Genomic DNA, 27736 nt, shown 5'->3' with positions numbered 1-27736 from the left:
AGATATCGCTACCCACATGGCGCCGGCAATCCACAGGTATCCCAAAAATCACGCCTGGCTTGTAAAAGTTGGTTTTAGAATCGAAGCACCATTCATGCTCAGCCTCTAGAGAACAATGCAAACTCCCCTCTTCCTATCTCTCTTGTCTCTTTTCTGCGCCGGGGGCTCAAGCGCTGCCACGATTGCCTGCACCGTGTTAGCGCTTGAAAACAAGAGACTTAGCTCAAGCAGCTCACCTCGTCGAACACGTCTTTCAGCTTGTACTGTGTCAAAGCAGAGCATTCCACATACTTCACGGCACCCAGCTCCTTTGCCATGCGTTCGCCGTCTTCTCGCCTCACCGGTGACATCCGCTGCTTCGCCAGCTTTTCCTTGACCGATGCATCTTCTCTCAAATCCACCTGTGTGCCCACAATCAGACATGGCACTCCAGGGCAGTGATGATGGACCTCGGGGAACCACTTCTCCCGGACGTTCTCGAACGAAGCTGGCGATGTAACGGAGAAGCAGACAAGGAAGACGTCGGTCTGGGGGTACGAGAGGGGGCGGAGTCGGTCGTAATCCTCTTGACCGGCAGTATCAAAAAGACCTAAGGTATATGGCTCGTCACCGATCCTAAGACGACGAATTAGCAGGGGCTCTTCCAAGACACGTCCCACCGCTCTCATGTACACGCTGCGCTATGGTTGTTCCTCCAAGAATAGATCATGTGGGAGAATCTCACATTACGGTGACCGCATAGTTGTCAAACACCGTGGGAACGTATTCCGACGGGAATTTGTTGGTCGTGTAGCTGATTAGGAGGCATGTTTTGCCGACCGCACCGTCGCCGACGACGACGCACCTGCGGGCAATGTGCGTTAGCCGCTATCTCCAGAAATGCTTCTCCCAGCGACGCACTTGATTGTAGCAACCACCATGTTGGCAGTCTGTCGGCCGCGCTTTAGGTATCCGGGTTTCTGACAAACGTGCTTGTTTCGGGGGCCAGGTGTAGAAATATGGCCTTAGGGCGGTAAGACGGAAACAGCAGGGAAAGTCGGCGTATAAGTCGGCGTAGATTGGCTGAGGTAAAGCTGTAGGTGGGCGCTATCCAAACGAGGGGGTGAAAGAGCGGGAGCGCCTGATAACCAAACAAGTCAGTCTGTGTCCACGGTCATGACTGTGGCGTTGGCAGGGAGCGGCATCATACCTGTGAGTCCTACTCAGGACCACCGCGGGCGCGTGCTGCGCAGACTTATTGTGCTTGAAACTCGAATGAAACCTCGAGCTTTCAAAGCGAGTCGAGGGCGAACAATGAAGCGAGCGGGCGAGGGGAGGCGCGGTGATGCAGAGAGGGGTGAAAGGCGGACTGGACGACTGCGGATGCAGCGTCGGCAGGACGTGTGCGCGTTATCGCAGGGCGTGGTGAGTGATGAGGCGCGGAGGGATGTAGGTGAAGTCCAGCTTCGGCGACGGAGGTCAAGCTGATGAGCTAAGCCCCATGCGCTGCTGGCATCGTTTCCGAGCGCGAGTCCGGGGTCTAAAGCGAGCTAATAATGCGGCGTTTACACAATAATAATGCCATGGCTTTTTATTACCGCGCGACCGTGAATCACAAAGCCTCGTCACTGCGCCGGCTCCATTCCATACGCGTGGCCAGCGGCTGTCAACCGCCATCTGCAGATGCCGCGTATTTTGACCTCACTACCTGGGCACGCTGTGCAGCCAGCCCAGGCCGCCGTCGAACACCGGCACACGGCACTTGTGATCTCCAACAAGCATAGATTCAGAGACGCTGTCCGTGCGCGATGCACCAAGATGCCCAGATGTGGCTGAGGAAGCTTACGGCAGAAACGTTTGGTTTGTTTGACGAGAGAAGCCATGCAAATGCCAACGCGCTCGGGGAGTACATCGTATCTGTGTTGCTGGTTCCTAAGACTCTCGTATCTCGGGGTCCTTCCGCTGGCGATGGCCTGAGACCATTGCAGGACAGAGGAACTATGTCATTCAATTCATGGCCAGGAATGGATAGCACCATCGCAGTCGATGCCTGAGGTGAAGCGTCGCTGGCATTCCAGACCCGGAGTCCGGAGAAACCGTTTCCCCGGCTCTTGGCTTCGCGAGCTCGCGAGAGCTCCAACCCCAACGCATCACTCTGCCAGCGCGCCCACGCAACATGCTACCAACACCCTGAGCTGACAAGGAGCTGTGTCGTTCTCGTATCCGTGTCACCATGGATGGATTGGAAGACGAGCTAGACCTGCGCTACCATCGTGGCCTTAACCCCGATGTTTACTACCGCTGCCCGTCCCTGGAGGTAATAGCTCCTCCCGCATTGAAGCGCCTTTGGCTAAGGTATTCCTCATCTAGTCTCTGGATGGTGCGCTGCGAAACGAATTGCAGAAGAGTGCAGCAAGTCTGATCCCAACGGAGATTGTCACCGAATTCGTGTTTGCAGCTGCATCGTCCATTACGGTCCCTGTGACACAGCAGCCAAATTTAGAAGCTCTTTTCCAGCCTGCAGACTATCCGCAAAGCATTACCGTCGAACACGCCTTGTGCCGCAGCTTCGAAAGCAAGGAGAGGCTCAAGTTGCAAAGGGCAATTGCTCGGTACAGTCACGTGAGAGGCGTCGTTGTTGATCCCGATACTGAACGCTTTGCAGGTGTTTTATTGGGGCTATTCAACAAATAGATGGCTTCAAGTACGCGGAGCATCAAGCTTTGGGTAAGGACGGTGCCGATGGCAGTCGGTTCAAGTATGTATGCACGGATAGTCTCCAAAATAGGGTTCGCAAGAGCAATGTCAAGAAAGAAAAGGAGGGTGAGAAGGTGGAGGGGGAGAGTCGACGCAAGAGAAAGGTTAAGCCAGACCTGCCAACGTACGATTGCGGTGGCGCCGTACATATCAAGTTTTCGACGAAGCGAGATGCTATGAACGTCATATACAAGCACAACCCGATCCACAGAGACGTCGAGAGCCGCCCGTCAAATGGCGATAGGTAAGTCCACCACTCCCTCCCATCACTACCCAAAGCCGATTTTTTTGGTTCCTGAATTGCCCACCCACGCAGCCGAGTCTCTGCGGCCTGGCCGAAGTCGTACTTTGCTCCTGTACTAATCGTTCTCAGTGAGCTACCCGCACTAGCTACAGGTAACGACACTGTACTTCAAGGGTCCACCAATGGCGCATCAAATAGCACAGAACAGCGAAAAAGGAAACGGAGCAAGAAAGACCAGGTGGAAGTCGACTCTGAATTCAACGATCCAGATCTAGCCATGTCGACATCCCCTGAAGCCTTGAAAACTCCGACGAAAAAGAAGCGCAAGAAGAGCGGCACGTCTCCCGAAGCCAGTCGGAGCTCCTCAGCAAAGAAGGGCAAGAAAGCGAAGCAGCCTCAATCGCCTTCGAAGTCACGCAAGAAAGCTCCTCTAAGAGAGCCGACGCCTCCGCCGGCGCAACCAATCAAGGGCAAATGCTTGCGGTGCCGGGAGAAAGGCATCAAATGCAACGAAGCGAAGCCGACGTGTAACCAGTGTCGCCGAGGGCTATGGACGTGCCAGTATGAGATGCCCGGGGCCAAAAAGCGTTCTAAGAATGGATGCCTGAACTGCCGTTCAAGAAAGCGCAAGTGTACAGAGGAGAGGCCGTCTTGTGCGCATTGCTTGAAAGTCGACGACGACTGCGTATATGCGGATTACGCTTGAGCGGGGTGCACTCTGGACATCTTAAGGAGCGGCTTTCGCAAATGGACCCTGAACCAACTACCTCCACAGCCCGAATTCGATCACGCTGGCTTCTTCATGCGTCTTGCGTGAGCGCGATGCATGATAGCGATGATGATTGGATGGGCCATAGTACGAAAGTATGAATATTGCCAGGTGGGTTTTCCAAGACACTGCCCAGACCAGCGCCGACACTGACGCCGAGTACAGACCTTACGACCTACTAGACAATAGTATACAAGAGGCGCTGTTCTATCATGTTTTCGAAAAGTTTTCAGAGGACAGAGCTGGACTTGTATGTAGTCCGGCTACAAGTATACCCTGGGAGCGGCTCTCTTTAATGAGTGTCCTCGGTGAAGGAAGTATCAGTATTTGTAGGGAAGGTGCACTAAGTAACGGGCACTTGATCACGTTAGCGTGACTGACGCCCTGCATTTTAGGTGCGGAGCCTATGACGGTCTACTTGCAACTATACCCGAATCGAACAATTTCAATTCGCGCAAACTCAGGATTTGAGGCTCCAAGCCCGGGGAACGGCACTTATATATTGCGATCCCACAGTTGTGAACTCGTCATCAAAATGGTCTCCGCCTACTTTCAAGAATATCTGGTCCTTGTTGATGCTTCCGCCGGTGAGGTTCTTAATTGGCGATCTTATCCGCTGACACCCCTGCCGACCGAGTGATTCGGAATGAACATCCTGGAGAACCGGCCCGCCATATCTTAAATCCATACGAGGTCAACCTTCGCCTCAATATGCCTGATCAGAAACTAATATACACAACACACAGTCTAACGATGGAAATCTTGGGAAGTCTACCCGCCGAGGCTTGCCTTGACGGATCCAAGGCACTGGCCAAGGGAATAATTACTCCGCACATTATGGTCGGCGCGCGTGGTTCCGTACATATGCGACCAGCGTGGTACTTAACGGCATTGATGTCCTGTGGGATTGAAGTTCTGTCTGCGACTAAGTTGTGCGAAGAGAAAGCTGGCCAGAGCAATTGGTTAGGATGCGCGGATACATTGTCCCTGTGCTGGCTTCGGTCGCTCTGTCTCGAGCTTCCAGTACGTTGAGCCGCGCTTCGCGGTGTCGCATCGAACACTGACAACTGCTAGCCCTTCCATCCGACCACTCGTCTTCAAAGCGAGCAGTAATCAGCTGGGATGATGCGTACTCGAAGGCGACGACTGCCCTCGCAAAGCTGTCCATCGGCGACAAAGTCGGTATCGTCTCAGGAACAGGATGGCAAGCCGGCAATTGCGTTGGTAACACGAAAGCTGTTGGCTCGATCGGCTACCCCTCTCTGTGTCTGCAGGGTAGGTGTATATTCAGTGTGGAACCCTCCTCGTACTGATCAAACGAAGATGGTCCACTCGGTATCCGCTATGTCATGGGCGCGACCGCCTTCTCCGCTGGTATTCACGCTGCGTCGACCTGGGACGTCGACCTGATCCGTGAACGCGGCAGCTTTCTGGGACAGGAAGCCAAGCAACTCGGGATTCACGTCCAGCTCGGTCCTGTTGCCGGTCCTCTGGGCAAGATCCCCACAGGTGGCCGGAATTGGGAAGGTTTCGGGCCAGACCCTTACCTAACCGGTATCGCAATGCAAGAGACTATTGAAGGAATGCAAGAAGCGGGCGTGCAAGCTTGCGCCAAGCACTACATTGGCAATGAGCAGGAGCTGAATCGCGAGACAATGGGCAGTAATGTTCCAGATCGAGTGATGCATGAGCTGTACCTTTGGCCGTTCGCAGATGCTGTTAAGGCCAATGTGGCGAGCGTTATGTGCAGGTGAGTACGGAGCGAGGCACGCCGTCCAGTGAGGTACTGATAACGTCCAGCTATAACAAGATCAATGGAACATACGCTTGCGAAAACGGCGGAATCATCAACAAACTGCTGAAGGAAGAGCTTGGCTTCCGCGGATACATGATGTCCGATTGGAATGGTATGGATTAAACACAACAGCATCAACCCAAACAACTCTAACTATGTAAAAGCTCAGCACACCACGACGGGCAGTGCCAATGCTGGCATGGATATGACCATGCCCGGAAGGTAAGCCTCGTTCTCTGCATCTTACATTCCCTTTTCTAATCCCGTCGGCAGCGACTTCAACAAGAAGAATGTCCTCTGGGGCGCAGGTAAATCCAGCACCACACTGACCCACATTATAGAACAATGAATCTAACAGATCAAGCACTTCAATCCGCAGTCCAAAGCGGGCAGGTTCAGCAGTCTCGTGTCGATGACATGGTGAAGCGCGTGCTTGCAGCATGGTACCTTGTCGGTCAGGACAAGGGATATCCGACAGCTACCTTCAACTCCTGGAAGATCGGCTCCCAAAATGTCGGCGGAAACCACAAGACGAATGTGCGCTCTATGGCTCGTGATGGCATAGTTTTGCTGAAGAACACTGCGAACGCTCTTCCCTTGAGCAAGCCGAAGAGCATCGCGGTTATTGGCAGTGATGCCATTGTGGCTCCTAAGGGCGCGAATGCATGGTATGGCCGTCTCTTCTCCATATCGAACGCATCTGACGCACAGAAGTGCCGACCGCGGCTGCAACGACGGAACTCTGGCGATGGGCTGGGGAAGCGGAACGGCGGAATTCCCGTACCTTGTCGCCCCCCTCGACGCTATCAAGACCCAGGCTCAAAAGGACGGCACCAGCGTCACCACCTCGACCAACGACAACGCCCAGCAGGGTGCTTCGGCTGCTCAGAACGCGGACTATGCGATTGTTTGCGTGAACTCTGACTCCGGTGAGGGCTACATTACGGTAGAGAGCAATGCTGGCGACCGAAAGAACCTCAACCTATGGCACAATGGAGACGCGCTTGTGCAAGCTGTTGCTCAGGTCAACAAGAAGACCATCGTTGTCGTGCATAGCGTCGGACCAGTCATCATGGAGTCATGGATTGATAACCCGAATGTTGTTGCTGTAGTCTGGGCCGGTTTGCCGGGTAAGCTCAACGTACTCACACCGTCTCCCTCGCCAGGGCTAATGAAGAACAGGTCAAGAGTCTGGCAATGGCCTCGTGGACATCCTCTATGGGTCGACCTCCCCAAGCGGAAAGCTGCCATACACTATTGCGAAGACGCAGCAAGACTACGGCACCAATATCGCCTCTGGTGATGACTCTACATGGGATCTGTTCATCGATTACCGCAGGTTCGATCAGCAGAAGATTGAGCCTCGCTTCGAGTTCGGCTTCGGTCTGTCCTACACCAACTTCACCTACAGCGACATCGCTATCACTGGCAAGCCCACGTCTGGCCCTGCAAGCGGTACCAGGGGTGTTGGCGGTCCTGCCGACCTCTGGGAGACCGTTGCTACCGTGACTGCCAAGATCACGAACAGCGGCGGAGTTGCCGGCGCTGAGGTGCCCCAGCTGTATGTCGGTTATCCGTCGAGTGCGCAGACGCCGCCGCAGCAGCTCAGGGGCTTCAACAAGCTCAAGTTAGACGCCGGCGCTAGCGGTACCGCGACGTTCCCGTTGAGGAGGAGGGATTTGAGCGTCTGGCAAAACGGACAGTGGGTCGTGCCGAGCGGCGACTTTACCGTGAGCGTGGGCGCGAGTTCGAGGGACATTAGGTTGACGGGGAAGATCACTGTCTAGACAGTAATGTCGGAGGCGACAAAATCGATCGGAGATGTTGCTGAGAAGCGCTTCTTGTACATATTGAGCACCTTGTATAATGAAGTGCGAACGCCGACATCGGAGAAGTCGGTTGAGTAAGTACTTCATGTAAATATGTACTGTACTCTGAGCCTGCGGTCCTATCAACAACTGCTAACGGCTTCACATGCGGGATCTCCGGCGTGTTTAGCGGACGTCATTCCATACTCATACCGCAGTGCTGCAAGCTAACCACTGAGTTGCCCTTATCTGAAAATGAATAGTACACCTGTATTCTGGCAGTTCTGGGGTGGGCGTGGGCCCCAGCATGGCGTCGCCGCCCAAAGACATCATAGTGTGGGGATCAGAAGATCAGAAAATTCGCAAAATTCGAGCGATCGATGCGTCTCGATGCCTCGCGCCGGCCCGATGCAGTTGAGCGTGAATTGCCCAATCACCGGGCCGCGAAAAGATACGGCGGCTTCTGTGACTGCAAAATTTTGTCGCTGCGTCATTCGCGTCCCAGCGCGCCTAGCCCCTTTCGGGCTAGCGCTCTAAGCACTTTATCTGCTCTCCGGCGGGGTTGCTCTCATCGCTCTCCAACAACAAAATCCACGCCTCCCCAGCTTCGTCGTCACCCGGCTTCAAACGCTTCAAAGGGTTCTCCGTGCCCGCCTCTGTCTATTCTCGCCTGGCTCTGGTCTCCCGCCGCGCTTATGCGTGCTGTTTCCATCTTCACTTCCCAGGTACGTGACTGAATTACACTCGCTTCGTTCCTTATCTCGAATCCGACGCACACCGTCAATCCCACCGCGCCCTGCCCGGCACGCCACCCCTGCATCGTCATGACGTGCAGCCCGTCTCCCATTATGCCTCCTTTCTTCCTCATGAGCAATGGCTAACTGATTGCGACAGGACTACATCTCAGGTATGCCGCCGCTGGACAAACGCCGCTCCCAAGCGTCAAACTAACATGGCTGCCAGACCACCTGTGGAAGGCTTCAGTAAACTGAATTGCCGGCCCAACACCCAGTTGTAACGACTCGACATCTCACGTAAATCTCCACTCAACATGCTGTCGCAATACCTCAAGCCTACCGCGGTCCGGTCCGCCAATGTCCTGGGACAGGTGACAAAGAACCGAGCATGTGCTCGCTTCATGGCCACCGTCCAAACCAACACCCCTCGTCAAACACCAACTCCCCATCGACGAGCAACTCCAATCTCTACCGAGAGGGCTACATTCACCATCAAGGTGCGTATCTTGCAAGTCAACCGTCAAATACACGTCACTCACCGCTACTTTAGAATGGACCAATCTTTTCCGGAAAGTCCTTTGGCGCCAAAGCTAACATCTCTGGAGAGGCCGTCTTCACAACCTCCCTCGTCGGATACCCCGAGTCCATGACCGACCCGTCCTACCGTGGCCAGATCCTCGTGTTCACCCAACCCTTGATCGGCAACTATGGTGTACCTTCCATGGCCCGAGACGAGCATGGACTGCTCCGACACTTCGAATCTCCGCATATCCAAGCGTCTGGCATCGTCGTCCAGGACTATGCTATGAGGTATAGTCACTGGACTGCCGTGGAGAGTCTTGCCCAGTGGTGTGCTCGCGAGGGCGTTCCTGCCATTTCTGGCGTGGACACTCGTGAGGTTGTGACATACCTCCGTGAGCAAGGTTCTTCTCTGGCTCGTCTCACCATTGGAGAGGAGTATGATGCCGACGAGGACGAGGCCTATGTCGACCCCGAGGCGATCAACCTTGTCCGCAGGGTCAGCACCAAGGCTCCATTCCACGTGAGCTCCGCTCTGGGCGACATGCACATCGCTCTCATCGACTGCGGTGTGAAGGAGAACATCCTGCGAAGCCTCGTCTCCCGAGGCGCTAGCGTCACTGCCTTCCCCTTCGACTACCCCATCCACAAGGTTGCCCATCATTTCGATGGCGTGTTCATCTCCAACGGACCTGGTGACCCGACGCACTGCACTTCGACCGTCTACAACCTGCGCAAGCTGTTTGAGAGCTCTCAGATCCCCATTATGGGCATCTGCATGGGCCACCAGCTCATTGCTCTTGCTGCCGGCGCCAAGACCCTGAAGCTGAAGTACGGAAACCGTGCTCACAACATCCCCGCTCTGGACCTCACTACCGGCAAATGCCATATCACCTCGCAGAACCACGGATACGCCGTCGACCCTACGTCTCTCACCACCGAATGGAGGGAGTACTTCACTAACCTGAACGACCAGTCCAACGAGGGTCTCATCCACAACTCCCGCCCCATTTTCAGCGCTCAGTTCCATCCCGAAGCCAAGGGCGGTCCTCTCGACTCCGCTTATCTGTTTGACAAGTACATCGAGAGCGTCAAGAAGTATAAGGACCATCAGGCTATGTTCTCTGACAGGAACAACAAGCCGAGCCCGCTTCTTGTGGATCTTCTCAGCAAGGAGCGTGTTGGTGTGCACCCTGCGCAGCCGGACTATGAGGGTCCGCCTGTTGCTGGCAAGATTGAGCCGGCCGTTGTGATGGATACACAGGGCACGCCACCTCCTCAGCCGATTGCTGCTGCGGCGTAAGCCCAGTTGGAAATACTGGGGTGATAAAGCTAATTTGCATGGTAGCGATGGGAATTCGGTAGTTTTAGGAGTTCATTTTATTCTGATATTGCGGCTTTAGTAACAATTTTTGCTTGACGGCAAATTGGTAGGAGGCGGATCGCTTTTGTCGCTTTCACGGACGAGCTTTCCATAATCGAAATAACAGTGATTTCTCACATGATATGTTACTTCGTGTGAGGCGTTGCCATCTAGTGAAGCTGCACATGATGCCCAGAGACCGTCCTCTTCCGCCATCTGCGCATTGAACTAAGCCCGCGCCAGTAAAGCATATGTATGGTGCCGTACCGCTATATCCGTGCCAAAAAGGGTATCAAATCTATCATATGTTGGCGTCCCTTATAACTCCCTCCAGTGTCGAAATCTACCCCTACGCCTTCCCAAAGCCCGCCTCCTCCGTCTCTAGCACCTCGTCGACCTCACCATTTGGATCACCATCGCCGCTCTCGCTCTCTCTGGCAGCCTCCCCTGTTTTCAGATCGGCGAGTTTCCTGTCCCTCCTCTCCTGCTCTTTCCGTCTCGCCCCCGCCTTCAATTTCTCCCACTGCTCTCTATAGCGTCCCAGAACCTGGCTGTTCTTCTCGTTCTGGCGTGTCAGCTGCTCGTTGTTGCTCTTGAGCTCGCTGAGCTTGGCTGTTTGGTCGGCGAGCTGGGCTTCGAGTTCTGCGATTCGCTTTGTGATTTCGGGATCTGGTTGTGTAGGGTGTGTGGATGGGCCAGCTGGTGGGGATTGTTGGAACTGTGGGGGAATCGGAGGGAGGGGCGGTGTTGTCGGGGAGGGGAGAGCGGGCACGGCGTTTGAGCCGAAAGAGAGGGCTTGTGCGAGGGCGGCGGGGTCGGAGGGAAACTTGCGGGCGCGGAAAGACTGCGCGAGGGCTTTGTAGGAGGATTGTGAAGTGGTTTCCCACATGGAGAGGCGCTTGGCCTGTTTGTCCACGAGCTGCTTCAGGGTCTCGTTTTCTAGGGCGAGTTCCTCCATTGTCTTGAGGCCTGTGCCGCGGCCTGCGGCAATCGTCCGCGCTGTTGTGACGCCGCCGGTTGTCGTTCCACGAGAGCGGGGACGGCGAGGGGTGGTGGGAGACGGTGGGCCCACAGACTCCCGCGCGTCGACGAATTCTTCGTGAGAGGAGGACTTGAGCCCCGAGCCGGACTCATTATCGCCTTCGTCGATGGAGTCGAGACGTGGATCCTGGGCTGCGTGGTGCGGGTGGTGGGGCGCATTGGGATTTTGGAGGATGTTGGCGTAGGAGACGGTGCCGCCAGAGGTAGGTACGAGGTAGAAGGACTCGTTCACAGGACCGAGGCGAGCATTGCTGTCCTCGCGGAGGGCGCGGAGGGCGGGTTTGCTGATTAGAGACGCGAGATCCGGCTCAGAGGACTTGACAGTGCGAGCTGCTTCCGGCGACTGGTTTCTGCTCATCGACTTTGACTTTGAGGTCTTGTTCTCCCGTAAGGGAGGATCGGGAGCTGGAGCTGGGGGTGTGGGATTCAGAGGGAGAGAGGTGAAGGCTAGTGGCGCGCTGATGGCTGATATGACGCCGCCGAATGCGGAGTAGAAGCGCCTGAAATTATCTTCCGTTGGAGAGGACACTGGAGGACTAGCTTTTGTTCCCCGCTCTTCCTGCTTTGGGGGTTGCGGAGTGTCTCTTTGCTTACTCGTGTCCGCCTTTCGCGACTGGCGCTCCAGCATGTCTCGGACCGGGGTGGACGGGCGCTCATTGCGAGTTGCCAGGGCGTTTGTAACCGACACTGGAGTGGCGCTGGGCGTGCCTCTGCGTGGGCCGGGGATGCCGCGCTTCTCGGCGAGGTTGCTGGCGATGGAGGACTGCGGGAGCCGGCGGCGAGACGGCGCGCGGGTTGGAGAGGAAGTGGAAGGCGAGGAAGTCCTGTCCGCTGAGCCTTTCGGCGGCGGTGAAGCGGTAGCCGACTCTGGAGCCTGGCTTGCATCGCTCTTCTTCTCCCTCGTCCGCGGGGCTTCTTTGATGAGACCAGCGAGCTTGTGGTGGTGGTCTTCGAGGAGGCTGAGGATACGAAGGGCCTGTTACACCTGTCAAATGCATAGCGCGCAGGTTTATGGCAGAGCATACCTCAGCATTATGGGTATCTTGGGCGGCCTCGTGGAAGGCCGTGGCAGCGAGCTCGTGCTCCTGGCCCGCGGTCGCGATGCTGTTGCCATACGTGGCTGTGGCGGCATTACGGACGTGCTCGTGGGCTTTGGTGAGTTGTGCGGACTCCATATTGCGGTGCTCTGCGCGGCACAGTCATGTCGTGAGCGGTGGCTGTAGCATGGGAAAGTTCCAAGGTTGGAGTTGGCGATGAATGCCTGCCACGCCTGCTTGGACATAAATGACGGTGAGCTCGCTTGTGACCCGGCCCCCTGTCGCATCTGCGCCGATCACACGGCAACCAACCCTCCAGTTTGGTGGCGGGCACGGCAGGGCTGCGTTTCACTCCTTCAGCTGCAGCTGGAGCCCTCGCTGGATTCCCGAGGCGGCCTGAACCAGCCCTTTTCTTCCGCTCAGCGCGCTCTCCCTCCACTATGTCTCCTGGCGCAGTGCGCTCCTCGACCACAGCTATCTCGAAGCCCTTCACCACCTAGCACCGACGTGATTCCCGCAGACCGCCCACGCCAGACGCTCGCAAACCCGCCATGCCAGCGTGATTCATCCTGCTCGCGACAACGCCGACCGAACAGCGGCGCGCACCGACTGCGAATAATTCTAATACCACAATGGCGGCGGTCGAAAGGGCGCGGAGCACGACCTCCTCGCTGGACCCCGCGAGCAGAGACAACTCGCTCGCCGCGCCTATCAACAGAGCGCCATCCAAGGGTGGAATTGGCTCGTCGACGACGTCAATCGCAAGCAGCGACAATCCAGGCGATGGATCGAGCGATCTGCGCATGTCCGGCGACGGCGCGCTGGACAAGCTGAAGAGCCGCGGGTCCGAGGACGGCCACGGCGAGGGCTCGCACCGGCGGCGGATGTCGAAATTGTTCAAGGGACGGCGGAGACGACGGAGGTCTTCTGCCCAAGACGACCTCTCGCAAGTAGACACCAACGAAGAGGTCCCTCCGCTGCCAGTCAGGCCGCAGACCGGTGACGCGCCGTTCCAGAGCGAGGAGTCACTCGCGCTGCACAAGAGCGTGGCCAGCAGCCTGCTCACCGAAGACTCAGACGCAGAATCGTAAGTTTTGGCCTTCTTCCTTCCACGTCCGGCCTTGCGATCTCTGAGCTGCGACACGCGTGTTTCGCTGGAAGCAGTGAGCAACGTGTTGGCATTGGCGGTAAGAGCTTGGACGTCTGAGATCCACCTCCACTCGTTCTGGGCCGCCAACGTCCCCACCAGACATCACTGCATGCAGACCTATATTGCGTCCACTCGCTCGCACATTGCTCCTTTTCGTCATTTGTGATACCCAGACATCCTTTCCGCCTATTTCTTTGTTCCGCGGCCCGGGCCCTCGGCTTGCGCGTCATCGCTAACATCGTCGTAGCTCGCCAGTGCGGCCGGGCATTTCACCGCATCACTCGCACGCCGGCTACCTCACATTGTCGTCGCCCCTAATCACCTCCGAGACTGTCGATTCGCTTGCGCCCTCAGATGCGACCCTCGTAGACTCCGCGATATCCGCCGACGAAGTGCCTACGCCGCGACACGCCAAAACCATCGACGTCCCGGCAAACAACAAGAGGGGCACTTCGCCAGTGGGAAAGCTAAAGGAAGCATTCGCCCCCACCCGACGGTCGACTTCGCCCAAGACCGGAGGCGATACAGCAGACGACGCACGGCCGAGCACCAGCGGGGCCGGGCTGGGAGCGCTCTTTGGAGCAAAGAGACGAGCATCCAAAGTCTTGGACGACTCTCTGCCGCTGCAGGCCTCTCCGCCTTCGATTCACGACAGCAAGGAGACCCAATCAACGCCTTCGCTGCCGGCAGCTGCTCCCAAGCGAATCATCACGCAGACACCTGCGACTCCGCCCAATGCGGCAGAGGCTCCTACGACATTTGTGACCCCTCCCACGCCAACAGATGCACGCCCTGCCTCTCCCGCTGGATCCGCCTCGAGCTCCAAAGCTAGCACAAAACACAGCGCTTCGCAGTCCAACCCAAATGTCGTCGTGTCTCCTTCGGGGAATATGATATCGCACCGACGCGTGCGCTCAGCGACAAATCCCCCCAGCAAACTCTCCAATTCTATATCGGCGCCATTGACGCCAACACTTGAGGAGGTAAAGACTCCTGGCGGAACGGCAGGGCCTCCTCAGTCACCTAGCGGATTTTTCTCCTCTGTATTTTCTGCGGCGCAGAACGCTGCCAACAGTCTAAGCACTACTATTGCTAACAGCGCTACCACAAACAAAAACAAGGCTGCCAACCAACAACCGAAGACTGAAGACAAAAAGACCGGTGAGGTCGGTGGCGAAGAAGTCATAGGGCCGGATAACGCAGAATCCACTGATAGCTCTGGGACAGAGAAGCGGAGACCTGCTGTCGAAACCCTTGGATCTGGAAACTTGAGCTTGGCCCAGCTTGGAATAACTGACAGCGAGGGAGTCAGCCCAATGTCTTCCGCGATTAATCTCCCGACGAACTCTGACGAGGCTTCGGCGAAAGCTGAGGATATGGCCGCCGCGCAAGCTGTATCCGCAGCTTACGCGGCAGAGAAACCCACAGCCGCTAACAATGACCGTCCCCGGTCACTCACTACCGCATCCGGTGGTGCAGTATCACCGCCTCGACAGCCCGATATAACGGATTCTCCTGCAGCGGCATCTATCCAGCGACAGGGTAGCATTCGAAGTCGCATAAGCGGTGGTAGAAAGAGACGGCATCGGGGCAGCTCCGCCACTACTGGCAACACAATAGCAGCCGCAATAGGCGCGAGCACATCTACTTTGGTGCCCCAGGCTGCAATGAGCAGTTCCCGTCTTAATGGGACTGGATTTGCGGTTGCATCGTCGAAGCGGAACCGGGATTTCCACAACCTCTTCAAGAGCGTGCCCGAGGACGATTACCTTATCGAAGATTACAGTGCAGCGCTGCAGAAGGAGATCTTGCTCCATGGGCGTCTCTATGTCTCCGAGGGCCATTTGTGCTTCTCCAGCAATATTTTGGGTTGGGTCACGAACCTTGTCATCAGCTTTGACGAAGTGGTCTCGGTGGAGAAGAAGTCTACGGCCGTGGTGTTCCCCAACGCCATTGTGATTCAGACCCTTCACGCGCGGAATGTTTTTGCGTCTTTCCTAAGCCGCGATTCGACGTACGACCTCATAATCGGCATCTGGAAGATCTCTCATCCTAACCTCAAGTCCTCGCTCAATGGCGTTGCGCTCGACGGCTCTGGAACCGGTGACAAGACCGAGAAGGCTGAGTCCGTCGGTAGTGAAGAAGGCTCGGTCCAGGATTCCGACGACGAGGTGTACGATGAGGACGCCGAAGAAGAGGAGGGCCTGGGCAGCTTCACAGAAGCGGGTGAAGGCAGCATTGCCGGCAGCGAGCTCGATTCAGTGCAAGGTGAGACTCGGAAAGCCAGTGCCAGCATTGCACAAGCGGTTAGCGGTGGAACTATGAAGCTGAGCGACGTTGCCGAGGCAGCTGTTAATGGAGCAACATCCCCGGACTTCCCGGGCTCAGCAACTCATACGCCTACGGAATGCGGCGACAGCGATCAACATTATGACAAACTCCTCATTGACACGACGATTCCCGCACCTCTCGGCAAGATATATAGCATGATGTTTGGTCCTGCTTCTGGCGTCTTCATGCGGAAGTGGCTGGTCGAAGACCAAAAGTCGACCGACCTGCAAATGGAGGATGACGGGAAGGGAATGGGTGAAGGTCGCAAGACTTTCAGTTACTCTTACATCAAGCCCCTGCCCGGCAGCATTGGACCTAGGCAGACGAAGTGCAACATTTCCGCGACACTGGAGCAGTTTGACTTGGACCGGGCCGTCACCGTCCAACAAAGCACCCAGACCCCAGACGTACCTAGTGGAAGCATCTTCCTCACAAAAACGCGATACTGTCTGATGTGGGGCCCGAACAATAGTACCCGGCTGATCATGACGTTCACGGTCGAATGGAGCGGGAAGAGTTGGCTGAAGGGTGAGTTTACAGTTCTAAGATACCCTTTGCACGACACTAATACTCCTGCAGGTCCGATCGAAAAGGGTGCAAACGATGGCCAAATGACCTACGCAACAGCCCTTAGTTCAGCACTCCGAGCCGCAGTGAGCGCTAAGGGTGTTCCCAAAGCACTCGGCAAAGGAGGCAAGCCCAAGAAGCGTTCCAAGGCCGCGCTGGCGGAGGGCAACGTTCCCACCCCAGTCACAGAACCGACGCCGGCAGCTCAAGCACAGCAGAAGAACTGGGGCGTCTTGGAACCCATTCGCGGCCTTCTCGGTCCCCTGGCGGATATCCTGGATATGCTCATCACCACGCAAACCATCATCTTGTTCCTTGCTATCCTTCTGATGTATTCCTGGTTCTTTCGTTCCCCGGCAGCGGGAGTTGGATTGCATGGCCAAATGCCAACCGCTCAACGCCAAGTTGCGTACGAAGAAATCTGGCGTACGGAGGAAGCGGAATTGTGGAAGTGGCTAGAGGAACGCGTTGCGCTAGATCGCGTGCACAGCTCCGTTGCTGCGGGGCGCTTACAACAGGGGTACGAAATCCAGTCTAAGCTGGTAGCGGACAGCATGAGGGACTTGCAGGTCGACGAGGCGATTCGCGTGACGGAGGAGAAGCTGGCCGCGCTGAAGCATGCGGTTAAGCGGGAGAGGGAGACGAGCACGAAGAGTCCCAAGGAGGAGCAGACATGATTGTTGTGGATGGGTGGGTAGATACCCCGTTGACTGTATGATTGTGCGCTTTGTTTTGTATGGGTCGGCAATGCGTGCCATTTGTAAACGTTGCATTGCATGGCGTGGGATTTCTCTCTGCTTTGACGTATGGGAGCATGCGAGCATCACCTGAACGTTGGCACACGAGCATTGGTTCCTACTACTAGGTATATAAAATGGAATAACCCTCTGATTGACGATCTGTTAGGCCAGCGAAACTCGTCGGCATCAAAATGCACGTGCAAAGCCGTTGCAGATCATGTGGCACGACCCGTGGCGCATGCGTCGACCCTATGCACGCCAAGTCGCTAGCGTACCAAGAACGCGCTGCCCCAAGTTTCTTTGAGCGCAACGTCGAGGTGCATCCACTACAACTCACGCGAGCCGGCTCCCACCTCGCCCTCTCTATTACTTGCATGCTCGATTACCCCATTGTTTCCGATATATACGCTACGCGACGCATTGACGATATTTTTAGGAGCGGCTGGCAGTCGAGATGACGGATTACAACAAACAGACTGTCGCGAATTTGCGGCACCTGCTCAAGGATAGAGCAATCCCGAGTACAGGGCTTACAAGGAAGGCGCAGATTATTGAGAAGCTTGAGCAGTGGGATAATAGGGCGGAGAATGCGCCGGCGGCGGAGAGCCAAGTGGTGAAGGATGGAGCGCAGCCTCGCGATGAAGAGGAGGTACAGCAGCAGGAAAAGCCAGGTGAAGGCGGGTCTGCCGTTGGAACTGGAGTGAATGAAGGATCGGAGGCTGACGTGAATACAGAGCCGGTGACGTCGAAATTGCCAGCAGCGGAACCTACACCTGCGCCAGAGCAATCGGACGATGCTCCTCCACCCACAGCACTTGCGCCAGACGCAACAATGGCGGAACGATCTACGGACAAGGCAGAAACGCCTGTAGAAGCCAGCGTGCCGCAGCCAACAGAAGAGGTCGCACCCGCAGCTCCAGCGCCAGATGAGCAGCCCGTGCCTCAGGTGTCTGAGCCGACCCCCGAGCCCGCCGCCGAACCCACGCGCGCCGACCTCGAACCCGCAACAGGAGACGCAACAATGCCTGACCGCACGCCGTCGCCGAGCCCGGACGAAAAGCAGTCCATCGAAAAGCCAGACCTACTCCCTATTCCCGAAGAGCGCTCGGCTACGACGACGGCGGATCCCTCGCGGTTCAACTCGGAGGAATTGGCGGCTGAGACGAGGAAAAGGAAGAGGAGGAGCTTGACGCCAGATCTACCGAGCCAAGATATTAGGGCAAAGAAGGCTAGGCCGAGTGTGGAGGCACCAGAGGTGCATTTGAAGGAGGATGAGGATGTGGTTATGGAACAACGACGGCCTGAGGATGAAGCAGAACAGGAGAAGGCCGAGGTTACTAAGGCAGAGGGCGCAAATGGCGCGAGCATGGGCGAAGTAAAGGAGCAAGAAGCTGAAGCGGCACCTGGAAAAGAAGCAGCTCCAACGGATACCAAGTCTCCAGCTCCACAAGAACCAGAGAAACGCCCGGTACATGAAAAGAAAGAAAAGGCGCCGCGGTACAGAGAACTCTTCCAGCCAGCCGCAGCCACGACTCCCACCGAAGCCATCATAGACGACCGTCCCATAGTCCCCGCCCTCCACCCCGCGACTCCAGCCCTCTACATTCGCAACTTCATGCGCCCGCTCCGCCCGGAACCCCTCCGCACACACCTCGTCTCGCTCGCCTCCCCACCATCCGGCTCTCCCGACCCCACGCTCGTAAAAGCCCTCTTCCTCGACGCCATGAAGACCCATGCGCTCGTCCTCCTCGCAAATACGACGGCTGCGAGCCGTGTGCGCGCAAGCTTTCACGGGAGTATCTGGCCACCTGAAGGCAACCGTAAGGAGCTCTGGGTAGACTTCATCCCAGAGGACAGGGTCGAAGACTGGATCAAGCAAGAAGAGGACGCGATACGCGACGAAAAAGAATCCCGCGCGGCCGGTCGCCCAATCCCAGCAAAGAAATTCGAAGTCGTGTATCCCGAAGACGAAAATGGCGGTATCGAAGCAGTCTTCCAAGAAGTCGGCGCATCAGCAATCCCCTTCAACCCGCCCAAAGGCCCCCGCCTTACCACCACATCCACACCCCAATATAATGCCCCTCCAACCCAATCCCTTCCTACGCCCACAACCTCCAAAGAAACGCGCCAGGACATCGAAAAGTCCTTCAAAACCCTCGACGAGCTGTTTCTCAGCACAGCAACCAAGCCGAAATTGTACTACCTCCCTGTCTCCGACAGCCGCGCCGACGACCGCCTCAAGGAATTGAATCTGGAGACTAGCAGGGATTGGACGCCCGAGGAGAGGAGGAAGGGACGCGGTATGCAGGGAAGTAGGCTGGATCAGAAGGTTAGGTTCGGGTTCGACGAGGAGGATAGGGTTGTGGAAGTTGGGGGCGACTTTGGGCCGTGGACGGAGGAGTTTAGTGGCGGACGAGGCGGTCGGGGAGGGTATAGAGGCAGGGGTGGGTGGGGAGGACGAGGTGGTGGTGGAGGATGGAGGAGTGGGAATTAATTCCCTATGGAGAACTCCAATTGAAGAAGGGGCGGAATCCGCATTCAGGACGGCGTTTGGAACGGATCAGAAGGTTCTTTGGCTGGGTTGGATACTTTCATGCACCAATCAGGTGCAGTAGGGTTAGAGCTTGACCCGCTAATCTACTCGATGTAGATATGCAGTTCCTTTCAATAAAAAGCATGAATTTCCACCATCGTACCAAAGCTCATCCCGATAAAATAACACCTCTCCGCACTTAGACTTTCGGGATTGTCGATGCTTTGGGACAATTGGCACGTTTGCTCACTTAGCACTTGAAAGTGGTAAACGGTGATTCAGTTGCTAGTCATACACGCGTAACTCCTACATATAGCCTAGCGTAGTAGAGCGAAGTCGAACTCCCAGAAAGCTCAGCCTCAGAATCGGGAATGGGTATCCAAAGGAAGTATAAGAGGCAGACATAGCTGCCTTAGGAAAAGGAAAGCCTCGTTAGCCACTTCAAAACCAGCAGAGAGCCGCCGTGTCAAACGACTACAACGCCCGCAATGCAATGTTGAATCCAACAAGCTGATCAGGATCCCAAACGCCTTCCTCAAATCATACCCGGGGGCGGTCCACTCCCAGGTGGTCTCACACCCGGTTTCGTCACGCCAGCGAACATATCCCACTCGGTAATCGGCCGACCCAAATCCCCATCATATGTTCGTTGCGGCTCATTCCTCTGCGGTGTTGCCCCATGATACGTTGTCTCCTGCGTCTCGAAGCTAATCCTCCTCCTGCCATCCTGCGGCGTCGCGGAACCCACTATGCCGTATTCCTGTCCCGGCACTGGCGCCGCCGGAAGGCTGTCGGGATTGTAGGGTCTGTCATACGCATTGCGGCCATGGTACGCGCCAGGGTTGGGAGGCTCCTGGAGACGCACATACGGGTTAGTCTGTGCGTGAGAGAGCAGGGCAGCGGTGTCTGAGTCGTCGGACCCTTCTTTGCCTGCCTGTCCCTGTCTGCCACCCAGCTTGTTGGAGCTGGTGTTAATGGCTGGTTCGTTGTTGCCGGCGAAGGTAGGACCGTGGTAGCTGGTATCGTCGCCGTTCGACATGGGCTCGAGTTTTGTTTGGTAAGAGGGGTCATTCTTGCGATGGCGCGCGCCGACGAACAGCCAGCGGAAGCCGCGGCCGCAGGCTTTGATGATGTCCCAGGGGTTGAGAGCGGAGAGAAGGGCGCGTGCGGGGCCGTGGGCGTATGCTTTGGGAGTGTCAGCTGAGAAGCTGTCCGTGCCTTGTGGGAGCTGTTCGTGGCGTCTTCCGAGGTCGTAGGGTTTCCAGGGGAAGGCGAAGAGGTGAAGGACTGCAAAAATAGCCATCTCTACGCAAGTCAACATGGAGGGAATTCCAATTCGGAGGTCAGGTCCAGAGATCTTGTCGCTCGATTTCAGAGGGCCGCCATCGGCAGTTAGAAGTGAGATGATCCAGCTCTGCCAAAAGCAGAAGAAGATAACGAGCTTGATGCAAAGGACTTTGAGAAACGGCCGGTGCCGGGCGAGGTCGTCCTTCAGCTGGACGTAGAACTGAATCAGGCAGTACATAGCAATGGTGACGGAGACGGCTTCGAAGCCAGCAACCCATATGTAGGCGAAACGCGGATCCTTGGAGCTCTGGCAGTATCGACCTTGCGTTTGCGCGACAACTGCAACGATGGTGAAGAATGGGCGGATGAAGCAGTACTGGAAGATGCTGACCCATACGACCTGAGAACATTAGCAAGACGATACAAGCGCGTTAGCACAAGACATACGTTGAACCATGTGAGTCCGCTCTGTGGTTTCCTGAGCCAGCCTTTGTCCTGTCCTCCGGTGCACTTCTGCATCCAATTCAAGGGCCAAACCCAATTCTTTGGTTGTACGTTTCTGAAGTATTCCTTCTGCTCGTGCAGATTCGGTGCAATGTAATGGCACATGAGGGTAAAGAAGCTGGCGATGGCGAATGCTTCGTAGCAATCGCGGAGGACCTCGAAGTATATGGCCTTCTTGTAGTATAGGTAGCTCAGAAATGAGACAACGGCGTAGATGGGTATCATGACGAGAATACGGATAACACTGCTTCAATTAGCTTTCATCTTCTATGTAGACGTGGTGTACACACTGCTTCTGCTCATAAGGCTTCAAGTAATGCGTGGCATGGCGCAAAATCAGGAAAAACGCGATGGCTACAGCGAGCGCGCCGAAGGTTGCAGAGAGTATCAGGCCAAAATGATGGAAGGTGAGCTGTTTCCATATGGGCTTCTCGATGACTGCGCGGCGGTCAGTGTGTGCTCTCAGCCAGCGTTCAATTCTTACTCACTCGTTTCGTGTTCTAGCTTGTCGGCCGCGCAGGTCACATTTCGTTTCCCGAGCTCTCGGACGACCTTTGTGAATGATCCTACGAGGAAATTGGAGTCGCCAGGGTCCGCCCTAGGAAATATTCGTGAGGCCATGCTTCGTTGAGGGTGCTGGGGGCATTCGGTCGCGCAAGAGCGGAGGTGTTGCGGTCGGAATGCGCTTAATGGGGCGCGAGGTAAGCGCGGGGATTGCGACGTCTGTATGTGCTAGCCAAGGTGTCTCGAAGCGCTGCGCGATGTTGTCGTCGAAAGCAAAGGCAGCGACGCAGTCGTGACGAGAATTCGAGGGGCTGGCGGTTGGAGATGAAGATTGTCAACTTGGCTCGGTGACCCGCAGGGTGACGACTGCGGCAGCGTCCTCATGCGTTGACCCCTGCCGCCAGCGGGTGGCGTTTCAGCATCTCCAAAAGCCCATTGGCACCGCTATGCGCCTATTTTTACGATCGGCCCTTCTGATGGTTCACAGGTTCTTCGCAGAAAGCAGGCAAGGTGGCCAGTAAGATCCGTGATCTGGTACGTCAAAACTAAGCTTTGCTAAGCTTGAGGCTGATGGTGGCGTGCTTTTTGGGGTGCAGTTGCACGCTGCGGAGAATTACTTAGCCTGTGGCGTCACTGAACACTGAATCAACACAGCATTGGCCAAGGGATCTGGATTTTTGGGCTTTGAATGCGCTCGTCCCCTCGTGCGAAGACTGTCACAAGGGTGCAATCGCAGTCTCATTCTCCGTGCGGCACAGCAGTCCGCCAACTATCATAAAGCGTCTTCGCGCATCCTCCTCCCTCAACTGCCGACCCGAAGAACTGCAGCCGGCACAGTAGCGCTACGAGCGGACCACCGACTTCGGGACCACGCGCGCTCGTTTTCGGATACTATCCGTCCTCCTTCATCGCGTCCGCGCTTTCAGGGCAGGAGCGCTTGTTCCAAAGTAGTCTATTGGGTTGCTGGCCTCAGCAGCTTCGCCTACGAAAGCCGACTAAGTGGACAGGCTCCACGCTCAGGTCCAATACTCAGCCTCTTGGATGGCACTGCTTATTCGGCCCCTTCCGCAGCCCGCAACTTTCGATGGGAAAGTTGGTAGTCCTCTGCTTCGAAGGAACGGTATTCCGCCAGCTGCGGTGGGATATCCACCCGACTCTAGGCGCCGGTCAGAGGAATCGAACGGCCTTCACTATACACTCTCACAATTGCCAGCCTGAGCAGTTCTCTCGGCTTGGTGCTGGCAGCGTGCTGTAGCTCAGAATGCGCAACAGCCAGCGTACCAGAAAGAGCTGGTCAGTTCCGGCTAATGGGCCTATTCATGCGGTCAGCCATCTGGTGCGGCCGACAGCGGGCACAAGAGAACGAGAAATAGAAGAAAAAGTCAGACATCCAAGGAAGGTTTGCTTGCGCTCATCGACGGTGTGCCTTTATGGGTTCCGGCAGCAGCCGCCATAGCGTGGAAACTGCGAATGTGGAAAGGTTTTCATCATAGGAGTGGGAAGGAAACATGGGAGTACCAGAGGAGATTGCGTACTTACAGGTCAGCTAAGGACTGCAGGCAGGGGATGCGCACAAATCCTAATAGCTACGATTGTTGAACTGGGAGAAGCGTTGGAGAGAAATGGGAGCAAGAAAAATTATGGAGGCGGCCAAATGGTATCGCCGCTCCGATGCACTAATCTATTTACAGAACACGGACTTTCGCCTCGACACCAGCCTCGAACACCGCTTGGCACAGCCACGAGCCTACATCAGCCCTGCGATTGATGACTGTCTCACAACAACAGCACCACTTCCACGCGACTGTACACCTTAGGCGGCATTGCCCAGCCCGCTCCCATCGTTTGACATCACGAGAATTAAAATTTCGCTCTCAATCACCTCCTTCTCGAAGAGGCTCCCGAGCCCGGTCCGCTAATTACACTTGTGTCTCAAGGCTGAACACTGCCACTCCGGCGCGTGTTTCCTCCGACTCCGTCCGCAAAGCATGTTCTGGCGGAGGCCAATTGAAGCTTACATTTAAGGATGGTCAGGCATAGACTTGTTTCGTCGCCTGGAAATCCTTCCGCCCACCGATGCGCTGGCAGTGGGCCGGTTTTGTTTCCATTGTTTTTGTTTCCGCCGTCATTCCTTTAGTCTCTTTTAGCGCGGGGGCAGAGCATCGCCGCAGATTTCAAAGATGGGGTCCAGGATGGCTTTCATTCCTTATTTCGATTGGACGAATGGCCCAAAACCCTCTTCGATGTCTGCTCGCCGGTCCACATCGATGAGCTCTCCGTACCCCGGATGTCATTTCTAGTCGCCGATCACAACTACATGATGCGGGAGCGGGAAGTTACCAGTAAACTTGATCCTTCCACCACCATGTCCGCCATCAGGCGTTCAGCCTAGGAAACGCTTACATGGACCTGCCTTCCTATCACCTCACTGGAGCGGCTCCGCCTACTCGAAGGATTGTTTCTAATCCTTTACTGCTGGGGCAATAGCACCGCCGATCTCCACCATGCCTGCGCTAAACACCAAGCGCTCTATCCAGCTCATCTCCGTCGACGGGCTGTGTATTACACCCTTGGGCTCGAAAGAATATATATATCGTAGAATGTCGATTCATCATGGTACTCTCATCAGCAATCCAGTTTTCAATCACAGTCGCTTTGTTGTGCTGCAAGATACCCATTTCTTTTTCCGTCTAGTCCTTCGCCATGAAGCTCTTCACCCTCGCTCTCGCTGCCTTAGCCCCCCTCACTGCTTTTGCAGCAGACCAATGTCTTAACGAAGACTTCGACCACGACCCCCTGAACATCTCTCCATCAGCCTCTCGCCGTGCCCTCAACTCTCTCCGCACGCGAGACCTCACCCATGTCGAGCTCTACATCCACGTGCTCGTCTCGCAAGCACCAACTGACGACTGGGGGCCGTCGATCCAGGGCCAGCTCGACTTTCTGAACAACCATTACGAAGTGTGGGGCTATCACTTCGACCTCAAGCTCACGACGTACGTCATCAATGCCGAGTGGGCGTCGGACATCGATACCGATAAGGAGAATAAAATGCACCAGCTGCACCGCGGTGATTACCAGACCCTTAATGTCTATCTAGTCGAGGGCGCCGGTGGTGGTGTTTGCTCGCTGCCCGACGGCTCTGGCGATCCTGTTCAGCAAAATCTGCTCGACTTCGATGGCTGCTTTGTCCCGCTGGAAGTCGGCAGGTCAGCCACCAGCGGTACCTTGGCGCACGAGGTCGGCCACTGGTTCGGTCTGCTGCACACGTTCCAGGGTGGCTGCGATGGCGATGGTGATTATTGCGACGACACTGCTCCCCAATCCGAGCCTTCTTATGCGCACCTGGCTACCCCGGGTGATTTGGGTTCTTGCCCTGCGCCGGATCAGTGTGGCAAGGGTCCAGCCAATGTTAAGAACTTCGTAAGTCTTCTCCTCTTCATGCGGTGTAGTATAGGGGATGGTAATGCTAATGAGTTAACAGATGGACTACACCGACTGCTCGCAAGAGTTCACGCCCTGCCAGGGCGGCCGCATGAACGTCGCCTGGACACAGTACCGCAATGGCAGGAAGTTGGCCGACGGCGTGAAGGTCACTTGGTAGATCAGGATCTAGGGTCATGTCTTTACTGCTTGTATTTAGGGAAGCCCAGCCAGGCTCATTTCACTTCTTGACTTCAGGGCCTCTTGAGGTCATTCTTGTAGCATTTGGCGGTTTACACTTGCATAGTCATGTTGGCGTTTTCGGATCTGTATACTTGCATTTGCTTCACTCGAGTCTTTTTTTATGGCATTTTCAAAGTCAATACGGCATGAGTCGGGTGGGGAGACATACAAGTTTTGCTCTCTATACATATAACGCCTTTTCTATGCTCTTTATGTACAATTACTTGAATGTTAAGGATCCACGGCAATCCCTTCCACCCTTCTCTTTTCCTTGCTGCACTTATTTCTTGGTCGTGTTGGCTTGCTTATATGTCGGGTCGACTCCTTATCAGCTCCTCGTCGCTTCGCTCTATGGAATTGGCCACCGCATGCCCGATGCGTCAGTCACTAGTTTACGAGAAGCAATGGTATGGCCATCCCAAGCAAAAATTGTATGGGATCTTGCGTTACGATTTGCGAGCAGTGATCTGCTGCATGCCCTCTATCATTGAGGGATTATATATCATAGATAGTTGTCTCTGTTTGCCTCTGACACATGCAATGTGACGCCCTGGTCTTCGTCTGGCCAGACCGGGAGTAGAGCGCTGGAAGCGTTCAGCACTGCCCACTCGGGCGCAACACATAGACACATATCGGATCGTCCTGCTGTGTTAGGTGGTATTTTTCGTTCTAGCTTCATATGCACACTCCTGGAGAGACCCGTTCAATCCCCGCCTTCCTCTTCCTCTGCTTTCGCAGCTTCCTCTTCCGCCTTCCGCTTATCCTCAATCTTCTGCTTTTTATCCAGCAGCTTCTGCAGATTCTTCGCCCCGTTGAAAACCCCATATGTCTTCGCACTACACGCTGCGCACGTAGGATCCTTGCGATACCGCTTCAACGCACAGGCTTCGCAGAAGTAGTGACCGCACTTCGTGATAATGGGGCTCTTGTAAGGCTGCTTGCAGATGATGCAAGCGAAAGGTATCTTCTCCAGCATAGCTAGATCGATGCCATCTTCGTCCTTCTGGTTGGCGTCGCGGTTTGCGGATGCGACAATAGTACCACCTGGCTTCTTGCCTTTGCCGGACATTTCCCATTCCCGGTCGAGCTTCCAGCCTGCGGCATAGTCTTCACGAGCGTGCAGAAATTTGCAGCCGTCGCCGAAACCGCAGAAACCTGTCTGCTTGTAGTCCTTGCAAACATCTGGTGTATAGTCCGTTATTGTAATCGTTCGAACATTCGAGGAAGCCTTCTGTGGGCCGACCTTGCGCTCCGGCGCGCTGGCATCTTTCTCAACGAATGACTGAGGTTTCGACCGTGTGCTGCCGAGCAGGTTCTTCGCGCTCAAGGCGTTATCTGCATTCTCGTCGTACCAGTTCGACTGCTTCGTGGCGTCCGTGCTGGCTTCTATTACGGCGGACCGGTCGGCTTCGTACTTTGTTGCGCCTTCGAATCCAGAGGATTTCTGCTGATCTGCTGTGGATGCCTTGAGCGCATTGCCAGCGATCTTCCGCCGCTTCACCACCCGTCCGTCGTCGCCTTCTGCTTCTGACCCGGATGAGGAGTCGGAATCTGATCGCGGTGGCGGCGGTGCCACTTTCCGGGGCGCTGCTTTGGCGCCGCGCTTCTTGAACTTGACGACGGGTGCTTCTGTATCGGCCATGGTGCTGTGACGAGATGTGGGAGGGCGGGGTATAAGTGGACGTTGAAGCGTCGAAAGTTCGAGCCACGATCTACATGTGGCTGAGAAATCGGAGAGGCAAGTCACGTGCATGTGGCGTTCGGCGATCTGTCACTCCCGCATTTGTCAACGGCGATCAACTTTGACAGACGGGAGCCATGCCGGGGCAGTAGGTAGTTCGGGTTCCCAAATTGCAACCCGATATGCCGCTACCTCAAATAAGACACCCAGTCAGTTCGACGCCTTGACTGTCTCTGTGCCCCTTTTCCGGGCTTTATCAACACGCCGCGTTGTGGGGGTATCGATGTTGTTTGGCAGCGCGTCGCGCCCAATGGTCGACGTAAACACCCCTCCTTACCACCTAGACCGGCCGCTGAATGGCGTGTCCGGAGCGCCTCTGAGCCATCTACGTAGTCCATCGGTAGGCGCGCATGGGAGTCGCTGGCAGCCAATTGATGACTCCGCGCATGGCTTGGGCGAAGAGGTCAACCTTGGAAATCGCGCACAGACGCTCATCTCGTCGATTATGCAAAACAACACCCGTTCCACGCTCGCTCCCGCTGCTCTGTCTCTGCTTCGTCTGCCGGCCCTTCTCTCTCTCCTTGCCTGTGTTTAAGCGCCTGGGGGATGCGCATTAATCCGGCCCTCTTTGTGTGACGGGAACGCGTTCGAGAGCTCCTCCAGCAACCGTGGTGTCGGCGCCCGCTCTTGCCTGCGCGTCGCCCGCGGCCAAGCCTGTCCTGCC

At 55.8% G+C, this 27736-nt stretch overlaps 11 protein-coding genes across 11 annotated transcripts; 7 read left to right on the top strand and 4 right to left on the bottom strand.

Moving 5' to 3' along the window:
• Positions 1-7: 7 nt before the first annotated feature.
• BU26DRAFT_330010 (uncharacterized protein) lies at positions 8-1063 on the bottom strand. The gene is made up of 4 exons (XM_033822173.1): positions 901-1063; positions 725-844; positions 237-615; positions 8-186 (listed from the first exon to the last, which is right to left on the bottom strand). Exons 1-4 carry the CDS (start codon positions 918-920, stop codon positions 106-108), a joined length of 600 nt encoding a protein of 199 aa, XP_033683251.1. The 5' UTR covers positions 921-1063; the 3' UTR covers positions 8-105.
• Positions 1064-2212: 1149 nt separating this feature from the next.
• Positions 2213-3686, top strand: BU26DRAFT_428262 (uncharacterized protein; the record flags this gene model as incomplete). Its single annotated transcript, XM_033823774.1, has 4 exons — positions 2213-2296; positions 2350-2591; positions 2645-2965; positions 3110-3686. 4 exons carry the CDS (start codon positions 2213-2215, stop codon positions 3684-3686), a joined length of 1224 nt encoding a protein of 407 aa, XP_033683250.1.
• A 1031-nt stretch (positions 3687-4717) lies between these two features.
• Positions 4718-7331, top strand: BU26DRAFT_565649 (glycoside hydrolase family 3 protein; the record flags this gene model as incomplete). Its single annotated transcript, XM_033833416.1, has 9 exons — positions 4718-4772; positions 4824-5024; positions 5073-5499; positions 5550-5656; positions 5709-5766; positions 5818-5852; positions 5909-6212; positions 6259-6674; positions 6727-7331. 9 exons carry the CDS (start codon positions 4718-4720, stop codon positions 7329-7331), a joined length of 2208 nt encoding a protein of 735 aa, XP_033683249.1.
• A 605-nt stretch (positions 7332-7936) lies between these two features.
• On the top strand, positions 7937-10115 carry BU26DRAFT_519969 (carbamoyl-phosphate synthase-like protein arginine-specific small chain). Its single transcript, XM_033829194.1, has 4 exons — positions 7937-8077; positions 8247-8259; positions 8316-8586; positions 8640-10115. The coding sequence occupies exons 3-4, from the start codon at positions 8404-8406 to the stop codon at positions 9909-9911; spliced, it is 1455 nt and encodes a 484-aa protein (XP_033683248.1). The 5' UTR covers positions 7937-8077; positions 8247-8259; positions 8316-8403; the 3' UTR covers positions 9912-10115.
• Positions 10006-12194, bottom strand: BU26DRAFT_485788 (uncharacterized protein). The gene is made up of 2 exons (XM_033825896.1): positions 12038-12194; positions 10006-11988 (listed from the first exon to the last, which is right to left on the bottom strand). The coding sequence occupies exons 1-2, from the start codon at positions 12185-12187 to the stop codon at positions 10321-10323; spliced, it is 1818 nt and encodes a 605-aa protein (XP_033683247.1). The 5' UTR covers positions 12188-12194; the 3' UTR covers positions 10006-10320.
• A 156-nt stretch (positions 12195-12350) lies between these two features.
• Positions 12351-16995, top strand: BU26DRAFT_519967 (uncharacterized protein). Its single transcript, XM_033829193.1, has 3 exons — positions 12351-13136; positions 13447-16058; positions 16110-16995. Exons 1-3 carry the CDS (start codon positions 12682-12684, stop codon positions 16772-16774), a joined length of 3732 nt encoding a protein of 1243 aa, XP_033683246.1. The 5' UTR covers positions 12351-12681; the 3' UTR covers positions 16775-16995.
• A 13-nt stretch (positions 16996-17008) lies between these two features.
• On the top strand, positions 17009-19526 carry BU26DRAFT_329897 (uncharacterized protein). Its single transcript, XM_033822172.1, has one exon. It carries the CDS (start codon positions 17292-17294, stop codon positions 19329-19331), a length of 2040 nt encoding a protein of 679 aa, XP_033683245.1. The 5' UTR covers positions 17009-17291; the 3' UTR covers positions 19332-19526.
• A 61-nt stretch (positions 19527-19587) lies between these two features.
• Positions 19588-22236, bottom strand: BU26DRAFT_551589 (DUF300-domain-containing protein). Its single transcript, XM_033832109.1, has 4 exons — positions 21650-22236; positions 21452-21599; positions 21105-21405; positions 19588-21057 (listed from the first exon to the last, which is right to left on the bottom strand). Exons 1-4 carry the CDS (start codon positions 21780-21782, stop codon positions 19906-19908), a joined length of 1734 nt encoding a protein of 577 aa, XP_033683244.1. The 5' UTR covers positions 21783-22236; the 3' UTR covers positions 19588-19905.
• Positions 22237-24037: 1801 nt separating this feature from the next.
• On the top strand, positions 24038-25414 carry BU26DRAFT_329871 (uncharacterized protein). Its single transcript, XM_033822170.1, has 2 exons — positions 24038-25088; positions 25150-25414. The coding sequence occupies exons 1-2, from the start codon at positions 24369-24371 to the stop codon at positions 25267-25269; spliced, it is 840 nt and encodes a 279-aa protein (XP_033683243.1). The 5' UTR covers positions 24038-24368; the 3' UTR covers positions 25270-25414.
• On the top strand, positions 25150-25928 carry BU26DRAFT_329887 (uncharacterized protein). Its single transcript, XM_033822171.1, has one exon. The coding sequence runs from the start codon at positions 25286-25288 to the stop codon at positions 25820-25822; it is 537 nt and encodes a 178-aa protein (XP_033683242.1). The 5' UTR covers positions 25150-25285; the 3' UTR covers positions 25823-25928.
• BU26DRAFT_519965 (uncharacterized protein) lies at positions 25589-27168 on the bottom strand. The gene has a single exon (XM_033829192.1). The coding sequence runs from the start codon at positions 26971-26973 to the stop codon at positions 26035-26037; it is 939 nt and encodes a 312-aa protein (XP_033683241.1). The 5' UTR covers positions 26974-27168; the 3' UTR covers positions 25589-26034.
• Positions 27169-27736: the final 568 nt, after the last annotated feature.

The sequence above is a fragment of the Trematosphaeria pertusa genome, assembly GCF_010094035.1.
Source record: "Trematosphaeria pertusa strain CBS 122368 unplaced genomic scaffold BU26scaffold_8, whole genome shotgun sequence".
Classification (NCBI taxonomy): domain Eukaryota; kingdom Fungi; phylum Ascomycota; class Dothideomycetes; order Pleosporales; family Trematosphaeriaceae; genus Trematosphaeria; species Trematosphaeria pertusa.
The sequence above is the reverse complement of the archived record's forward strand: the minus strand, read 5'-3'. Positions and strand labels throughout refer to the sequence as shown.